Here is a 17825-nt window from a genome sequence, read left to right on the forward strand (position 1 = left end):
AATACTGAAAAGTTATCAGAAAATAACACCTGGATGCTGGTATTCAAGTTCTTATAACAATGATCCAAACTAGTCATCAAATATGCTAGAATTTTAGCCACAAGTTTTAGATTTTTCAATATTTATCAATTAACATCATTGCAAAAAGCACTCCATCAAGAATTTTTAAAAAATAATTCTTATTAAAACCTTCATTTTAGAAAACATAAGCAAATTGCTAAAGATACGTAGGAAAAAAAATCCATTTTTAGTGTCTTTTAAAGCTATGATCCTCCACGACTAAAGCTGACCCTGTCTGCTGCCTCAGGCATTGCGACTTAAGGGAGAGCTCATTTGATGCGCCTTTCAATATCGAAATCTGATACCAGAGAAAAACTAAATAAGATCTCTTTTGAGGACAATGGGGTGTTTGCTGGTGGTTCCTCACTTCTTCCTGGATATACTGAAGCAGGAAAGGTGAGGCTCTAAGGTTGTCCACGGGAAAGCTGAAAAAGCCTTGTATTTCCTTTTGATGAAGATCCATAGTGATAATGTGAGTTAAACCTGAAATTTTAAAACAAAAAATTACAAAGTTCACCCCTACAGGTTAATGGCTACAGTGGACCTAAACTAGATGCTCAACTCCTGCTTCCTGCCAGCAGACTGAAGGCAGGGGGTGCTGTGATTAAGCACTACAATCACAGGCTTGATTGTTAACTTTAATAAAGCCTTAATGTGGAGAAGACTACAACTTTCCAATGTAGAGAAGGCTACAACCTTCCACATGGACAAAGAACTAAAGCTGAGAAAGTGGGAATTATTGACTATTGGCTTGGTCCAGAAAATTGAGAAAAGAATAATGTGGCAGAAGCAAAACTATGAATATGGAATTAATATCAAAGAGATGTAAAAAACAGTAAGGCCTTTATTAAAGAATCTTGAAAGGATAAAGAACTGCAGCGAAGGCAAAAGTAGTAAGAACACAAAAACAAATATACATGTTAGAAGAAAAGAAACTCATATAACACAAAGATATTGAAGTTTAGAATAATTTCTGTATGTGATAAAGAATGTTTCAAGTACTCTTATAGAAAAACAGTGAAGAGATACTCTTATAATCAAGAGTACTGAAGAGGAAAAGGTACATATATAAACACATTGCAAATGGTCAAAGGTCACAGCAAAACTTCCAGAGCATAGAACCAGTATTACTTGTTCTTTCCAGAAATATTATACTTTTTTGGACAGAAGGAAATTCACATACAGTTGACCATCTGGATCTACGAGTTCCACGTGGGGATTCAACCAAACACAGACTGAAAATGTAGTTAGGCCTACAATGGTTGTGTCTGTACTGAGCAGGTATGAAATTTTTTTTCTCGTCATTATTCCCTAAATAATGACAGTTATAACAACAATTTACATAGTATTTATACTGTATTTGGTATTTATAAATAATCTCCAGATGATTGTGTTGGTTATATGCAAATACTATGGTATTTTATATGAAAGACTTGAGTATCTTTGGGTTTTGGTATCTGCTGAGGAGCCGGGGAAGGGGGAGATAGGTTCCTGGAAACAATCCTACAAGGATATCGAGGGAGGACCATACATTTCATTCTGAGGACATAAATACATGTTAAAGTTTCAGAATAGACATCAGATGAATAGAAACCCAAATGTAAAATACTACATTGATTTACAGGCCAGAAAGTGTGCCCCCGCTACATAAGGAGAATAAAGCAATGAAAATGAGCTGCTATGTAGAAAGGCAAAGGTAGGGGAGAGGTAGTAAAAGAAAATCCAGCTTGAATACTATGAACAAAAATGGAATTTAGCTAACAAAGCAGGTACAGAAATCCAGACCTGAAGATCAAAAGATCACATAAGAATGCCAAGACTGCCAGCTAAGAATTTAACGATGACAAGATGAAACAGAAGATACGTGACAGATGACAGAGAAGAGAAGACACTAAAGCAATGGTATTCTAAAGTAAGACGAAGCGAATAAGGGAAAAAACAGAATTTCTAACCAAGCTCACATATCCTTAGCCAAAACTGTTCAAAAGGAAACAAACACTCAGATCCCAAATTGGGTATCTGAGGTATGAACTAAGCCCGACTAGGAAAGAGCCCTAAAGGATCATGCTGGAACCCCAGGGCCCCGGCGCACACTCACCTGCTTTTGCCAGCATGGATGCTAGCAGCTTGCACACAATGGAACCTCTCTTCCTCATCTTGCTCTGCTTGCTGTAGGGGAAGTAGGGGATGACCCCAATAATATTCCTGGCACAGGCAGTCTTCAGTGCGTAAGCCATGATGAGCAACTCCATCACAGCTGTATTCACATCTCTGAAACAGTCCAAATTTGTATTTGGGGATTAACTCAATTTATTAACCCTTAGAAAAGATCTTGACTTTATCAACTTAACATGGGCAGCCAGACGGGTGTTATGGGAATTTTACCATCACACTAGCTTACAATGGGACCTCATGAAGGCAGGGGAAGCTTTCCAACTTTTTGTAGCTGAGTAAGCCCCAGTTTTCATCTGAGGTTACTCCTATTCACAGCACAGTTAACCCACTCTCACATTTGCCTGGGTCTCTCATGTGTCATACCGGGTTACTGCAGTGGCATCTGAAGCAACTGCTGGTGACCAGAGTTACCCAACACCTGCTGGCAGCCTCCCAGGGATTTGGGCTTAGGCCAGCATGAACGCCAAGAACCCACCTGCCCTTCCATTTAGCTGCCATTAACAGAAAGATTTGGTCTTTCTTCTCATTGGGTGTGGTGAGGTCTTGGAACATAATTTTTTTCTTTTTTTGAGACGGAGTCTCACTCTGTCGCCCAGGCTGGAGTGCAGTGGCATGATCTCAGCTCACTGCAACCTCCGCCTCCCAGGTTCAAGCAATTCTCCTGTCTCAGCCTCCCAAGTAACTAGGATTACAGGCGTGCACCACCACACGCAGCTACTTTTTTATTTTTAGTAGACACGGGGTTTTACCATGTTGGCCAGGCTGGTCTCAAACTCTGGACCTCAGGTGATCCACCTGCCTCAGCCTCCCAAAGTGCTGGGATTACAGGCATGAGCCACTGTGCCCAGTGAGAACTTAATTTTCAAAAACCTCCCTAGATGCTGGACACAGTGACTCACGCCTGTAATCCCAGCACTTTCGGAGGCTGAGGCAGGCAGATTACCTGAGGTCATGAGTTTGAGACCAGCCTGGCCAACATTATGAAACCCTGTCTCTACTAAAAATACAAAAATTAGCTGGGCGTAGTGGCACACGCCTGTAGTCCCAGCTACTGGGGAGGCTGAGGCAGGAGAATCACTTGACCCTGGGAGGTGGAGGTTGCAGTGAGACGAGATCGCGCCACTGCACTCCAGCCTGGACGACAGAGTGAGACTCTGTCTCAAAAAACAAAACAAAACTCCCTGGACCCTTCCTTCCCTGACATATAAATTCCTGACAAAGATTACCCTGAGAGACAAAAAATGAAACATGAATCTGAAAGATAGTAGAAGGAAAGGCTACTTCCAGTGATTATAAATTTGGATTGTTAACTTTGTGAGATAATCAACTTCAAATAGCCAGGCTCTGTATTCATTCATTGATTCACTCACTTACTCACTTATTAAAAGGAAATATGGTCCGGCGGTGGTGGCTCACGCCTGTAATCCCAGCACTTCCAGGGAGGCAGGAGATGGGAATCTGAGTCAGGAGATCAAGACCATCCTGGCTAACCGCGGTGAAACCCCGTCTCTACCTAAAAAATACAAAAAAACTAGCCCGGGCATGTGAGGCGCCTGTAGTCCCCAGCTACTCGGGCTGAGGCAGAAGATAGGCGTGAACCCGGAGGTGGGCTTACCGTGGGCTGAGATCCGGCCACTGCACTCAGCCTGGGTGACAGAAGCTGAGACTCGTCTCAAAAAAAAAAAAAAAAAAAAAAAAAAGAAATGGTCTCACCCCTGTCACCCAGGCTGGAGTGCAGGCATTTCCAATCGCTCACTGCAGCAGTGACTCTCCTGGGCTCAAGTGATGCTCCCACCTCAGCCTATCAAAGCACTGGGATTATAGGCATGCACCACCATTCCCAGTCAGGCTCTGCCTTTAAAAACGGGTGAGAGAGCCTTGAAATCCTTCCAGGACGCTCTCTCAGTATTCACTTCTCACGTTAGCTTCCTCCTGCTCTTCCCTGGACTATCCACGCATCCTCAAACATCCCCATCTTGGGGTGGGGGTGGGGGTCAAGACTGTATCTCCTTTCCCTTCCCCATGTCCTCAGTTCATACCCATGGCAGCAGGTTCTTCAGGCACCCGTTCTTGAACAATTATCAGCTCTACACTGACATGTAGGTGATGCTGCCCTCATTACAGCAAAGTGGAAAGCCTGCCATACACAGAGTTAACGTTTGCTGAATAGGTGACTGAATGAAATACTCAGCAAGCGATGCCTTCTAGCTTGAAGGCTAATCGAGCCATTTCCTCCCAGTCTCTTACAATTTATGTTGACACTTCTAAGGCAGAGTGGGAGTGAGCGATTTCAAGGACATCCTTTTATTCTGACAATGTTTTCCACTTCCAGGTTCAACTCCTGGAACTTCCAATTTCACCCTTGTAATTTAGATTTTTCTTAACAATTGCAAGCATTCTGTGATTTAAAAAAACAAAAACAAAAAAACCAAAAACAAACAAAAAACATTTCTCCCTGAGGAGACTGATGCAGGGCTCAACTTCAAGACAACTAAGATATTCCTTTGAGACTGCTAATCCATTCCATTATTTTCCAGTTACCTTTTTTTTCCCCCTCTCAATAAATTGGAGCATTTTTCTCCTTCAGCCTTCCAAATTAATAATGCCAAGTCTGGCATCAAAAGGTCAGATAATCTTTGGTAGAATCAAAGCAATTATCAAACACTTTCGAGGAACTTGGGAATTCATAATAGTCAATTTTAGTTCATCATCCATGCAACACATATTTAATGGGCAACTTCAGTCAAGCACTGTGGTAGGTAAACAAGGCAAACCACCTCTAGGGAACGCCAGAGGCCATCTGGGACCACTCTCGAGGTAATCATTCTTCCCAAGAAGGAGCACATCTGACTCATGTAAGAATGTGTGGTCCCCTTCCCAGAGACTTTTTTTTTTTTTTTTTTTTTTGAGACGGAGTCTCGCTCTGTGGCCCAGGCTGGAGTGCAGTGGCCAGATCTCAGCTCACTGCAAGCTCCACCTCCCGGGTTCACGCCATTCTCCTGCCTCAGCCTCCAAGTAGCTGGGACTACAGGCGCCCGCCACCTCCCCGGCTAGTTTTTTGTATTTTTTAGTAGAGACGGGGTTTCACCGTGTTCGCCAGGATGGTCTCGATCTCCTGACCTCGTGATCCACCCGTCTCAGCCTCCCAAAGTGCTGGGATTACAGGCTTGAGCCACCGCGCCCGGCCGAGACTTTTTTGTTTAAAAGATTTTCTTTTCTTTTCTTTTTTGTAAGAGACAGGGTCTCAATATATTGCCCCGGCTGGTGCTGAACTCCTGGGTTCATGTAATCTTCCCATCTCAGCCTCCCAAAGTATTGGGATTACAGCCATGAGCCACCATACCCAGGCTTGCTGTGGCTTCATAAACCAGATCCCAATACCCACAATGTGTTTGGAGTCAGTTAATTTAGTAGCTTCTGTAAGCGTTATCTGTTCAAGTAGTGCGTTTTTTTGTTTGTTTGTTTTGTTTTGGAGATGGAAATTCATTTTTGTCACCCAGAATGGAGTACAATGGTACAATCTCGGCTGACTGCAACCTCTGCCTCCCGGGTTCAAGCAATTCTCCTGCCTCAGCCTCTCAAGAAGTGGAGATTAGAGGCACCCGCCACCACGCCCAGCTAATTTTTGTATTTTTAGTAGAGATGGGGTTTCACCATGTTGGCCAGGCTGGTCTCGAACTCCTGACCTCAGGTGACCCACCCACCTCAGCCTCCCAAAGTGCTGGGATTATAGGCATGAGCCACCGCACCCAGCCTCAAGTAGTGGGTTTTTAGCTGGCTTTGTCATAGACAATACACAAGTGGACCAAGGGCAGTAGCTTATGCTTGTAATCCCAGCACTTTGGGAGGCCAAGGCAGGAGTATTGCTTGAAGCCAGAAGTTTGATACCAGCCTGGGCAACACAGCAAGACCTTGTCTCTACAAATAAAATAAAATTTAAAAATCAGCCAGGCACAGTGGTGCTCACCTGTAGTCCTAGCTATTCGGGAGGCTAAGGTGGGAGGATCCCTCAAGCCCAGGAGTTAAAGGCTATAATGAGCCGTGACTGTGCCACTGCATTCCAACCTGGGCAACAGAGTGAGATACCATCTCTCAAAAAACACACACAAAAAAATAAAAACAAAATCAAGTAAAATACCCAAGTGTATGATACCATGAGTTTTGGAGAACAAAGCACAAGGGAGGCCCAGATAGTAAAACATTAATGAACAAGATAAACAATTTTTGAGAAGTCTTGATTTCAGGGTAATGTTTCTTTCATTAATAAGCAATTTCTGGGCTGGACACAGTGGCTCACGCCTGTAATCCCAACACTTTGAGAGGCCAAGGCAGGTGGATTACCTGAGGTCAGGAGTTGGAGACCAGCCTGACCAACATGGTGAAAGCCCGTCTCTACTAAAAATTAAATAGCTGGGCATGGTTGCAGGTGCCTGTAATCCCAGCTACTTGAGAGGCTGAGGCAGGAGAATTGTTTGAACCTGGGAGGCGGAGGTTGCAGTGAGCCGACATCATACCACTGCACTCCAGCCTGTGCTACAGAGCAAGAATCCTTCTCAAAAAAAAAAAAAAAAAAAAAAGCCAGGTGCAGTGGCTCACCTGTAATCCCAACACTTTGGAGAGCAGGCTGAAGATCACCTGGGTCAGGAGTTGGACAGCTGAAGCCAGCTTATGGAGAAGCAGCCCATCCTCACTAAGCCTAAAATGCTTGGGCCTGGGTGTCTGTAATCCCAGCTACTCAGGAGGCTGAGGCAGGAGAACAGCTTGAACCTGGGAGATGGAGGTTGTGGTGAGCCAACATCATGCCATTGCACTCCAGCCTGTGCAACAAGAGCAAAACTCCATCTCAAAAAAAAAAAAAAGAGCAATTTCCCATGAGGTTTTTACTTTCCATTTTCCAAGGGAAAATTCAACATCCTCCAGCCCAAGGCTAAAGAAAGCCCCACACCTCACCCCTTATTGGTCAGAAAGGTGACAAAAGGGGCTTTGTCACACTGGCTTCACTGAGAGACACGGACAAATCAGACACTAGGCAGTTACCCTGTGAACTAGCAGGGTGAAGAGAAATTGGCTGGCAGTCTCTGCTTTGTTTATCTGTTCCCTGAGAATGTTCCAAGTACACCCTGGCTAGCTCTTGTAGTCTTTATCTCTAAGTAGCATTCACCAATTGTTTTTACCAACTACTTTCTTTTTTTTTTTTTTTTTTTTTTTTTGGAGACAGAGTCATCTGTCCCCAGGCCTGGAGTGCAGTGGCACAATCTGGCTCACTGCAAGCTCAGGTCTCCTGGGTTCAGAGCCATTCTCCACTCAGCCTCAGTAGCTGGGACTACAGGCACCTGCCACCGCTTTTGACTGTTTTGTATTTTTAGTAGAGGCGGGGTTTCACCGTGGTCACCGATCTCCTGACTGTGATCCGCCTGCCTCAGCCTCCCAGAGTGCTGGGATTACAGTGAGCCACAGCCTGGCCTTTCTTTTTTTAAATAGAAAGGTCTCCTGCCATGTTGAGCAGACGTACTCCTGGGCTCAGGCGATTCTCCTGCCTTGGCTTCCCAAAGTGCTGGCAGTACAGCTTAAGCCACTATGCCCAGCCAATCAACTACTTTTCTTTCCCCTAAGAAAACCATATCCTAGATTAAGCCCAGACCTTGCTGCTCTAGCATTTTGGATAGGCAAAAACTAACCTGAGGTGAGGAAACAGGCATGGTATGTATACGCATTCATTAAACTAGCCAAGCTTGCAAAAGAGAGACCAACACCATAGCTGGAAGTAATGGGGGAGAATTTACCCTCCTCCCAACTGTAACAATTAATCATCTGCAGCAGTTGTAAATTTGTTGTTGTTGTTTTGAAACTGGGTCACTGTCACCCAGGCTGGAAGGCTAGAGTGCAGTAGCACCATCTTGGCTCACTGCAACCTCTGCCTTCCAGGTTCAATCGATTCTCCCACCTCAGCCTTCTGAATATCTGGGATTACAGGCACCCGCCACCATGCCTGGCTAATTTTTTTGTGTTTTCAGTAGAGACGTGGTTTCACCGTGTTGGCTAGGCTGGTCTCAAACTCCTGACCTCAACTGATCCGCCTGCCTCGGCCTCCCAAAGTGCTGAGATTACAGGCGTGGGCCTCCGTGCCCAGCTGTAAATGTTATGTTAATGAGTCTTCTTACTTTACATCAACACACTAGAAGTTGTACATAAACACAAAAATTATCTTTTAAAATGTACTTTATAAGCTTCATAATCAACACACTAGAACTTGTACGTAAACATAAAAATTATCCTTTAAAATATACTTTATAAGCTTCATATTTTACTCAGTTCCGTTGCTTGGTATATCTGGAAAATCTCCGAGTATCACACAGTTCAATTACCCAAAATAATCATTTTGTTCTGAATGGCTTTTTGCCATTTCCAAAAATTAAACCTATCGTCAAAGACCAAAACTTTGCTATTATTAGAACAGTCAAAAGAAATATGCTGCAAGTTTGGAAGCGGTAGTTCCAAAGTTATTCCAAGCAAAAACAGAACCAAAAAAAGGGATCTATGTTATTTTAGAACAACAGCTCCGAAGGCAATAAGCTTAATGACTAAGCTTTGGTCTGTTTGCCTAAAATTAGCCTTATTACTTTAGGCAATGCCCCCTTCCTCCTAACAACAGAAAAACCTGTAAAATATATTCCTTCATCAATGTAACTGCAGATAATATTAAAAAACCAGATCGAGGCCGGGCGCGGTGGCTCAAGCCTGTAATCCCAGCACTTTGGGAGGCCAAGGCGGGCGGATCACGAGGTCAGGAGATCGAGACCATCCTGGCTAACACGGTGAAACCCCATCTCTACTAAAAATACAAAAAAATTAGCCGGGTGTGGTGGCCGGCGCCTGTAGTCCCAGCTACTCGGGAGGCTGAGGCAGAAGAATGGTGTGAACCCACGAGGCGGAGCTTGAAGTGAGCCGAAGCTTGCAGTGGGCCGAGATCGCGCCACTGCACTCCAGCCTGGGGGACAGAGCAAGACTCCGTCTCAAAAAAAAAAAAAAAACAAAAAAAAAAACCAGATCGGGCACAGCGGCTCACGCCTATAATCCTAACATTTTGGGAGGCCGAGGCAGGTGAATCACCTGAGGTCAGGAGTTCGAGACCAGCCTAGGCAACATGGAGAAACCCCATCTCTACTAAAAATACAAAAATTAGCTGGGTGTGGTGGTGTGCATCTGTAATCCCAGCTACTTGGGAAGCTGAGACAGGAGAATTGCTTGAACCCAGGAGGCGGAAATTGCAGTAAGCTGAGATTGTGCCACTGCACTCCAACCTGGGCAACAGAGCAAGATTCTGTCTCAAAAAATAAATTAATAAAACAAAATATAAAATATAAAATAAAATAAAATAAAAAATTGGGCCAGGCACAGTGGCTCATGCCTGTAGTCCCAGCACTTTGGGAGGCCAAGGTGGGTGGATCACCTGAGGTCAGGGGTTCAAAACCAGCCTGGCCAATATGGTGAAACCCCATCTCTACTAAAAATACAAAATTAGCTGGGCATGGTGGTGCATGCCTGTAATCCCAGCTACTCGTGAGGCTCAGGCAGGAGAATCACTTGAACCTGGGAGGCGGAGTTTGCAGTAAGCCGAGGTCATACCACTGCACTCCAGCCTGGGCAACAAGAGAGAAACTCGTCTCAAAAAAAAAAATTAAATTAAATTAAATTAAATTAAATTAAATTATCTCTGTTCTTTAGTTGGTACTAAAGTATCCAGTACTCAAGCACTACAAGAACTAGTTTATTGGCTGGGCATGGTGGCTTACGTCTGTGAGTACTTTGGGAGGCCAAGGCGGGTGGATCACCTGAGGTCAGGAGTTTGAGACCAGCCTGGGTAACATGGCGAAACCCCGTCTCTACTAAAAATACAAAAATCAGCTGACTGTGGTGGTGCACGCCTATAATCCCAGCTACTCCGGAGGCTGAGGCAGGAGAATTGCTTGAACCTGGGAGGCAGAGGTTGCAGTGGGCTGAGATTGCGCCATTGCACCCCAGCCTGGGCAACACAGCAAGCCTCCGTCTCAAAACAACAACAAAGAAGAACTAGTTTATTGTGACAAACCTAATAACCTTCTCTATGGGCTGCACACGCACACAAAACAACACATCCATCCTCTGTCTTTTTTCCAAATTTTTCCTTTCTTCTTCCATCCCTATCAGCTTAAAAGACAGAGGAAATGCCCGGTGATATTTTTGCTTTGATGCTCTTAAACTGAACCACTGGGAAGAGACTTGCGGCTTTTAAATAATCTCAACACCAAATACACATAAAGGAACTTCACCATCTTCAGGACAGGGTTCTGGTTTTCAGAAGTACTCATTTATACCTATGTGCCTTTTTCAACAGGAAAGGTGCCTTTCCATGTTGACATGCATGTAAAATTGTCATTGTTATTATACAAGACTGTCTCTTTGCTGCAACTCCATGAAGTGCTCACTACTTCTTCCTTTGGTCAAAATTTCCTTTTTCTTCTTTTTTTTTTTTTTGAGACGGAGTCTCGCCCTTTCGCCCAGGCTGGAGTGCAGTGGCGCGATCTGGGCTCACCTCAAGCTCCACCTCCTGGGTTCATGCCATTCTCCTGCCTCAGCCTCCCCAGTAGCTGGGACTACAGGCTCCCGCCACTATGCTCGGCTAATTTTTTGTATTTTTAGTAGAGGCGGGGTTTCACTGTATTAGTCAGGATGGTCTTGATCTCCTGACCTCGTGATCCGCCCTCCTCGGCCTCCCAAAGTGCTGGAATTACAGGCGTGAGCCACCGTACCTGGCCCTTTTTTCTTTTAAATAAAAGCCTAGCGGCCGGGCGCGGTGGCTCAAGCCTGTAATCCCAGCACTTTGGGAGGCTGAGACGGGCGGATCACGAGGTCAGGAGATCGAGACCATCCTGGCTAACACGGTGAAACCCCGTCTCTACTAAAAAAATACAAAAAACTAGCCGGGCGAGGTGGCGGGCGTCTGTGTTCCCAGCTACTCGGGAGGCTGAGGCAGGAGAATGGCGTAAACCCGGAAGGCAGAGCTTGCAGTGAACTGAGATCCGGCCACTGCACTCCAGCCCGGGCCACAGAGCCAGACTCCTTCTCAAAAAAAATAAAATAAAATAAAATAAATAAATAAATAAATAAATAAAAGTCGAGCACAGTGCCTCATGCATGTAATCCAAGCACCTTGGGAGGTTGGGGCAAGTGGATCACCTGAGCTCAGGAGATCGAGACCAGCCTGGGCAACATGGCAAAATCCTGTCTCTACCAAAAATACAAAATTTGCCATGTGTGGTGGCATGTGCCTATAGCCCCAGCAACTTGGCAGGATAAGACGGTGGGTGCTAAGACAGGAGAATCACTTGAGCCTGGGAGGTGGAGGCTGCAGTGAGCCGAGATCGTGCCACTGCACTCCAGCCTGTGTAACAGAGCAACGCCTTGTCTCAAAAACAAACAAACAAAAAAAAATAGACACAAGGTCTTAGTATATTGCTTAGGCTGGTCTCAAACTCCTGGCCTCAAGCTATCCTTTCACCTTGGCCTCCTGAAGTGCTAAGATTACAGGCATGAGTCACCATACCTGACCATGGTCGAATTTTCTCATACTCAAGGTACGAGTGAGAAAAACTGTGCTTCCCAATTTGCTATTAACTAGCTCATTTTTTCATGCTTCTTTTGTCCCTTCCCTGGAAGACACTTGCACACTGATGATCCTTCATTTGTCAAGTTCAGTCTTTACTGCCCCCAGCATCACTCTAGATTGCATGTATTAAATACTTATATTGAGCACTCTTGGTTACCATGTAATATCAAAGTCAAGAATTTTATAAAATTCAACTTTTTATCACAAAGGACATTAACAATATGCTGTTTCTATGCTTGACTAGTTTGAGATAACCACGAATGGCCCAGCGCGGTGGCTCAAGCCCGTAATCCCAGCACTTTGGCAGGCCGAGGCGGGCAGATCACTTGAGGTTGGGAGTTCAAGACCAGCCCGAGCAACATGGAGAAACCCCGTCACTACTAAAAATACAAAATTAGCCAGGCATGGTGGCGCATACCTGTAATCCCAGCTCCTCAGGAGGCTGAGGCAGGACAATCGCTTGAATCCGGGAGGCGGGGGTTGTGGTGGGGTTCGCAGTGAACCGAGAGTGCGCCATTGCACTCCAGCCTGGGTGACAGAGTGAGACTCTGTCTCAAAAAAAAAAAAAAAGAAAGAAAAACTGTCTTTCACAAAACTAGTCCCTGGTGCCAAAAAGGTTGGGGACTATTGGACTATCTAACAAAATGGGGTATCAGACGTGAGGAGGTTCTAACCTCTTAGCTTCTCCTGACTCATAGACGATCTCTAAATACACGTAACAAAACAAAAGTGCCAAGAGCACAGCTGCTCATGTGCCAGAGGAGAACTGCTCTGATCAGGCACTGACTCAGTTCAGTCTTTTCCTGGAGAAGTCTGACTGAAATTCCAGGTTACAATGCAGACCGACAAACTAGTGAGTGTTAACAATTTGACTTTTTTTTTTTTTTTTTTTTTTTTTGAGCTAAGATCTGGCTCTGTTGCCCAGACTGGAGTGCAGTAGTGCAATTACAGCTCACTGTAGCCCTGACTGCCCAGGCTCAAGTGATCCTCCCAACTCAACCTCCGGAGTAGCTGGGACTATAGGTGCACACCACCATACCTGGCTAATTTTCAAATTTTATTTGTAGAGATGGAGTCTCACTATGTTGCCCAGGCTGTTCTCAAGCCATCTCGGACTCAAGTGACCTTCCCGCCTTTAGTGTCTCAACGTTCTGGAATTACAAGCGTGAGTCACTGTACCTGGCCAACGAGATTTCTTTTTTTTTTTTTTGAGACGGAGTCTCGCTCTGTCACCCAGGCTGGAGTGCAGTGGCCGGATCTCAGCTCACTGCAAGCTCCGCCTCCTGGGTCCTCGCCATTCTCCTGCCTCAGCCTCCCGAGTAGCTGGGACTACAGGCGCCCGCCACCGTGCCCGGCTAGTTTTTTGTATTTTTTAGTAGAGACGGGGTTTCACCGTGTTAGCCAGAATGGTCTCGATCTCCTGACCTCGTGATCCGCCCGTCTCGGCCTCCCAAAGTGCTGGGATTACAGGCTTATGCCACCACGCCCGGCCTGAGATTTCTTAATGATAACTCTTCACATGACAAATCCTTTCGTTATCACAAATTCGATTAGGGTAGTAAAGAGACTTCACCAATCAATACTGCTTTTAGAATCAGACCCCAATATTTCTTGGAGGATTAGTGACAAACCTGGCCAACCCATGGCTACAAAGACCATGGTCTATTACTCTGCACCCTTCCACCAACTAGTAGAGAGCTCTCAGTCATCTAAGGTGGCCAAACCATGGACCTAGGGTCACATGTGGCCCTTTCCTATGCCCTAAGGAACTCAAGAATGCAGGAAAAATAGCGATGACAAAGTAACCTTACTATTCACTACCAACAAAACCCAGGATAATCACAGACGGCCAGGGAACAGCTATGTGGTGTGCCAAAGCTCCCTTCCGACAGGCACCATACCCCTGGGCAAGCCCCTCAGGTCTTCCCCTTATTTATAAGATGGAGAGTCAGACCAGGTGCAGTGGCTCACGCCTGTAATCCCAGCACTTTGGGAGGCCGAGGTGGGTGGATCACGATGTCAGGAGATCAAGACCATCCTGGCTAACACAGTGAAACCTCGTCTCTACTAAAAATACAAAAAATTAGCTGAGCGTGGTGGCGGGCGCCTGTAGTCCCAGCTACTCGGGAGGCCAAGGGAGGAAAATGGAGTGAACCCGGGAGGCAGAGCTTGCAGTGAGCCGAGATCGTGCCACTGCACTCCAGCTCGGGCAACAGAGCAAGACTCCATCTCAAAAAAAAAAAAAACAAAAACAAACAAACAAAAAAAAAAGATGGAGAGTCAAACAAAACCACTGGGCAAAAAAGACTCCAGTCACCAGGAGGCAAACAATATAAAACCAAAACTGCTGAAGAAAATGTGAATTAGTACATCCTCAATGAGGGCAATGCAGCCCCTTCCCTCAATACCACAGGGAATGGACCCTCACAATCAGAAATTCCTTAGGATCTTCCTACAGATATACCTGAAACACGGACAACGTGATGTACATACGATGAGGCTCACAAGAGCCTCTATTGTGTCAGCAGAAGACTAGAAACTGACACACGAGACAATGAATAAACCGATGCATCCACACAAGTTGCCATGAAGCAGCAAGAAGACAATGGAAACACATCTTCCTTCCAAGGTACATGAATCTCATCATAGTGAAAGAGCCATCATGGTGAAACCCAAATTGAGGGACATTCGACAAACTAATTGGTAAAATGTCACGGTCTTCAAATGTGTCAAAGTTTTCAAAGTCAAAGCCGGGTGTGGTGGCTCATGTCTGTAATCCTAGCACTTTGGGAGGCTGAGGTGAGTGGATCACTTCTGAGTCCAGTAGTTCAAGACTAGCCTGGGCAACATGGCAAAACCTCATCTCTACTAAAAATACAAAAATTAGCCCAGGATGGTGGCACACGCTTATGGTCCCAGCTACTGGTGAGGCTGAGGTGGGAGGATCGCTTGAGTTCAGGAGCTTAAGGCTACAGTGAGTCATGATCATGCAACTGCATTCCTACATGAGTGACAGAGCAAGACCCTGTCTCAAAAAAAAAAAAAAAAGTCAAGGAAAGGCTGTGAGGAACTGCTCCAAACTAAAGAAGACTGAATAGGGCCAGGCGCAGTGGCTCATGCCTGTAATCTCAGCACTTTGGGAGACTGAGGCAGATGGATCACTTGAGGCCAGGAGTTTGAGACCAGCCTGGCCAACATGGTAAAACCCCATCACTACTAAAAATACAAAAAATTACCTGGGCATGGTGGTAGGTGCCTGTAATCCCAGATACTCAGAAGGCTGAGGTAGAATCACTTGAACCCAGGAGGTGGAGGTTGCAGTGAGTCAAGATCACACCACTGCCCTCCAGCCTAGGCAACAGAGTGAGACTCCGTCTCAAAAAAACAAAACAAACAAAAACGAAACATAAAAAGCATCCAGCACACTAGTGGCACTCAGTGCCATTCTTATGACTAATATGGTCTGGGCAATGTAAACTGATCAGGACATGAAGGTCTGGATTTTTCAGAGACACAGATGGTGTAATTGCCCACTCCCTGTGAGGCGATGAGGAGATAGTCCCATATAGAAGCATGGACGCTCCCAGGCCAGGATTCCCCAGGCGTCAGTCCCCTGCCCTCAGGGAAGCAAGGACGATGCTCTCTGAAACAGAGATAGGCTAGAAACAGGCCACAGTGCAAGATAAAATGCAGTGCAAAAACCTGTCTTGACGGGCATGAACCAGGAGCAGTTATGCACCACACTTAACAACTAGAAGCTTTTCAGCAGAGCTGAGCTGACAGACACTGGCCTAGGGTCAGTGCAAACCATGGGAAAACACTTTGTCCTTGAGGAGTTTAAAGGTTGGGGAGTGGTGGCTCACGCCTGTAATCCCAAAACTTTGGGAGGCTGAGGTGGGCGGATCACTCAAGGCCAGTAGTTCAAGACTAGCCTGGCCAACATAGTAAAACCATGTCTCTACTAAAATACAAAAATTAACCAGACATGGTGGTCGGCACCTGTAATCCCACCTACGGGGGAGGCTGAGGCAGGAGAATCACTTGAACCCAGGAGGTAGAGACTACAGTGAGCCAAGACTGTGCCACTGCACTCCAGTCTGGGCGACAGAGTAAGACGCTGTCTCAAAAAAAAAAAGCCTGCAGAGAAGTACACAGGTAACAGTACAGCGTGACAAACGGCAGGAATTCCAGAAGACAGTAATTGTATTTGGGGAAGCATTTAGTTTCACATACAAATGAATGTATAACTTTTTTTTTTCCTTTGATGAGACGAGTCTCACTCTGTCGCCCAGGCTGGAGTGCAGTGGTGCGATCTCAGCTCACCTCCGCCTCCTGGGTTCAAGCACTTCTCCTGCCTTAGCCTCTCAAACACCTGGGACTATAGGTACACACCACCATGCCCGGCTAATTTTTGTATTTTTTTTTTTTTTTTTTTTTTTGAGACTGAGTCTGGCTCTGTCCCCAGGCTGAGTGCGGTGGCCGGATCTCAGCTCACTGCAAGCTCCGGCCCGGTTCACGCCATTCTCTGCCTCAGCCTCCCCGAAAGAAGCTGGGACTACAGGCTCGCCACTTCGGCCTCGCTAGTTTTTTTTTGTATTTTAGTAGAGACGGGTTTTCACCTTGTTAGCCAGATACCACCTCGCGGATCCGCCTCGCCTCGCCTCCCAAAGTGCTGGGATTACAGGCTTGAGCCACCGCCAGCCTAATTTCTTCTTTTGTATTTTAACGGAGACGGGTTTCAACATATTGGTCAGGCTGGTCTCGAACTCCCGACATCGCGGATTCACCCACCTCGCCTCCCAAAGTGATGGGATTACAGGCGGAGCCACATGCCCGGCTTGAGTGTATAACTTTTTTCTTTTTTTTTTTTTTTTGAGATGAGTCTCACTCTGTCGCCCAGGCTGGGAGTGCAGTGGTGCCGACCTCAGCTCACTGCAAGCTCCACACCTCCCAGGTTCATGCCATTCTCCTCTGCCTCAGCTCCTCCCCGAGTAGCTGGGACTACAGGCACCCCACCACCTCACTCGGCTAATTTTTTTTGTATTTTATTTTTATTTTATTTACTTATTTATTTTTGAGACGGAGTCTTGCTCTGTCAGCCAGGTTGGGAGTGCAGGGAAAGGACATCTCGGCTCACTGCAAGCTCCACCTCCCGGTTCACACCATTCTCCTGCCTCTAGCCTCCCGAGTAGCTGGGATTACAGGCTTCAGCACCCCACCGGCTAATTTTTGCATTTTTAGTAGAGACCCAGGTTTCCACCGTGTTAGCTAGGATGGTCTCGAATTCTCCTGGGACTGCGATCCGCCTGCCTCGGGCCTCCAAAGTGCTGGCTGGGATTACACAGTGAGCCACCGCGCCCGGCCTTTTTTTGTATTTTTTAGTAGAGACGGGGTTTCACCGTGTTAGCCAGGATGGTCTCGATCTCCTGACTTCATGATTCACCCGCCTTGGCCTCCCAAAGTGCTGGGATTACCATGCCCAGTCTGAATGTATAACTTTTTAAAAACACTAAGTTGTTGTTCATATGAAAAGATAATCAATTATATTGTTAAGGTTTTTACAGAAAAGAGATAAAGTAGTCAGTCCTCTTACCTGGGTATTGTCTGTATAATGAAAATATCTTGGCCACGAACAGATTCTTTTATTTCAACTCTTGTTTCTGAAAAATAAAAATGTTCTAAAGTTTTAAGAAAAGCTCCTATGTGTAAAAAGGAGAAAAAAGAAAAAAAAAAAAAAGCACTTCATGCCGGGCACAGTGGCACATGCCTGTAATCCTAGCACTTTGGGAGGGCCAAGGAAAGGAGATCACTTGAGCACCAGAGTTCAAGAACAGCCTAAGCAACATGACAAAATCCTGTCTCTACAAAAAATACAAGAATTAGCTGGGCATGGTGGCTTACGCCTGTAATCCCAGCACCTTGGGAGGCCAAGGTGGGCGGATCA

The 17825-nt window shown here is 45.7% G+C and overlaps 1 protein-coding gene across 5 annotated transcripts in view; it reads right to left on the bottom strand.

The window, feature by feature from the left end:
• The window catches only part of PRPSAP1 (phosphoribosyl pyrophosphate synthetase associated protein 1), a 49786-nt gene that overhangs the window by 19658 nt on the left and 12303 nt on the right, over positions 1 to 17825 (bottom strand). For 4 of the 5 annotated variants that reach the window (XM_031657786.1, XM_031657789.1, XM_031657788.1 and 1 more), the window contains exons 3-5: positions 17475 to 17541; positions 2159 to 2331; positions 428 to 543 (exon numbers count right to left, since the gene is read on the bottom strand). In XM_031657786.1, the coding sequence (XP_031513646.1) occupies positions 428 to 543; positions 2159 to 2331; positions 17475 to 17541 (356 nt within the window). The remainder of the gene's footprint in view (positions 1 to 427; positions 544 to 2158; positions 2332 to 17474; positions 17542 to 17825) is intronic. The other variant, XM_031657790.1, reaches the window with a different exon arrangement.

The sequence above is a fragment of the Papio anubis genome, chromosome 17 (genome assembly GCF_008728515.1).
Source record: "Papio anubis isolate 15944 chromosome 17, Panubis1.0, whole genome shotgun sequence".
Taxonomy (NCBI): Eukaryota; Metazoa; Chordata; class Mammalia; order Primates; family Cercopithecidae; genus Papio; species Papio anubis.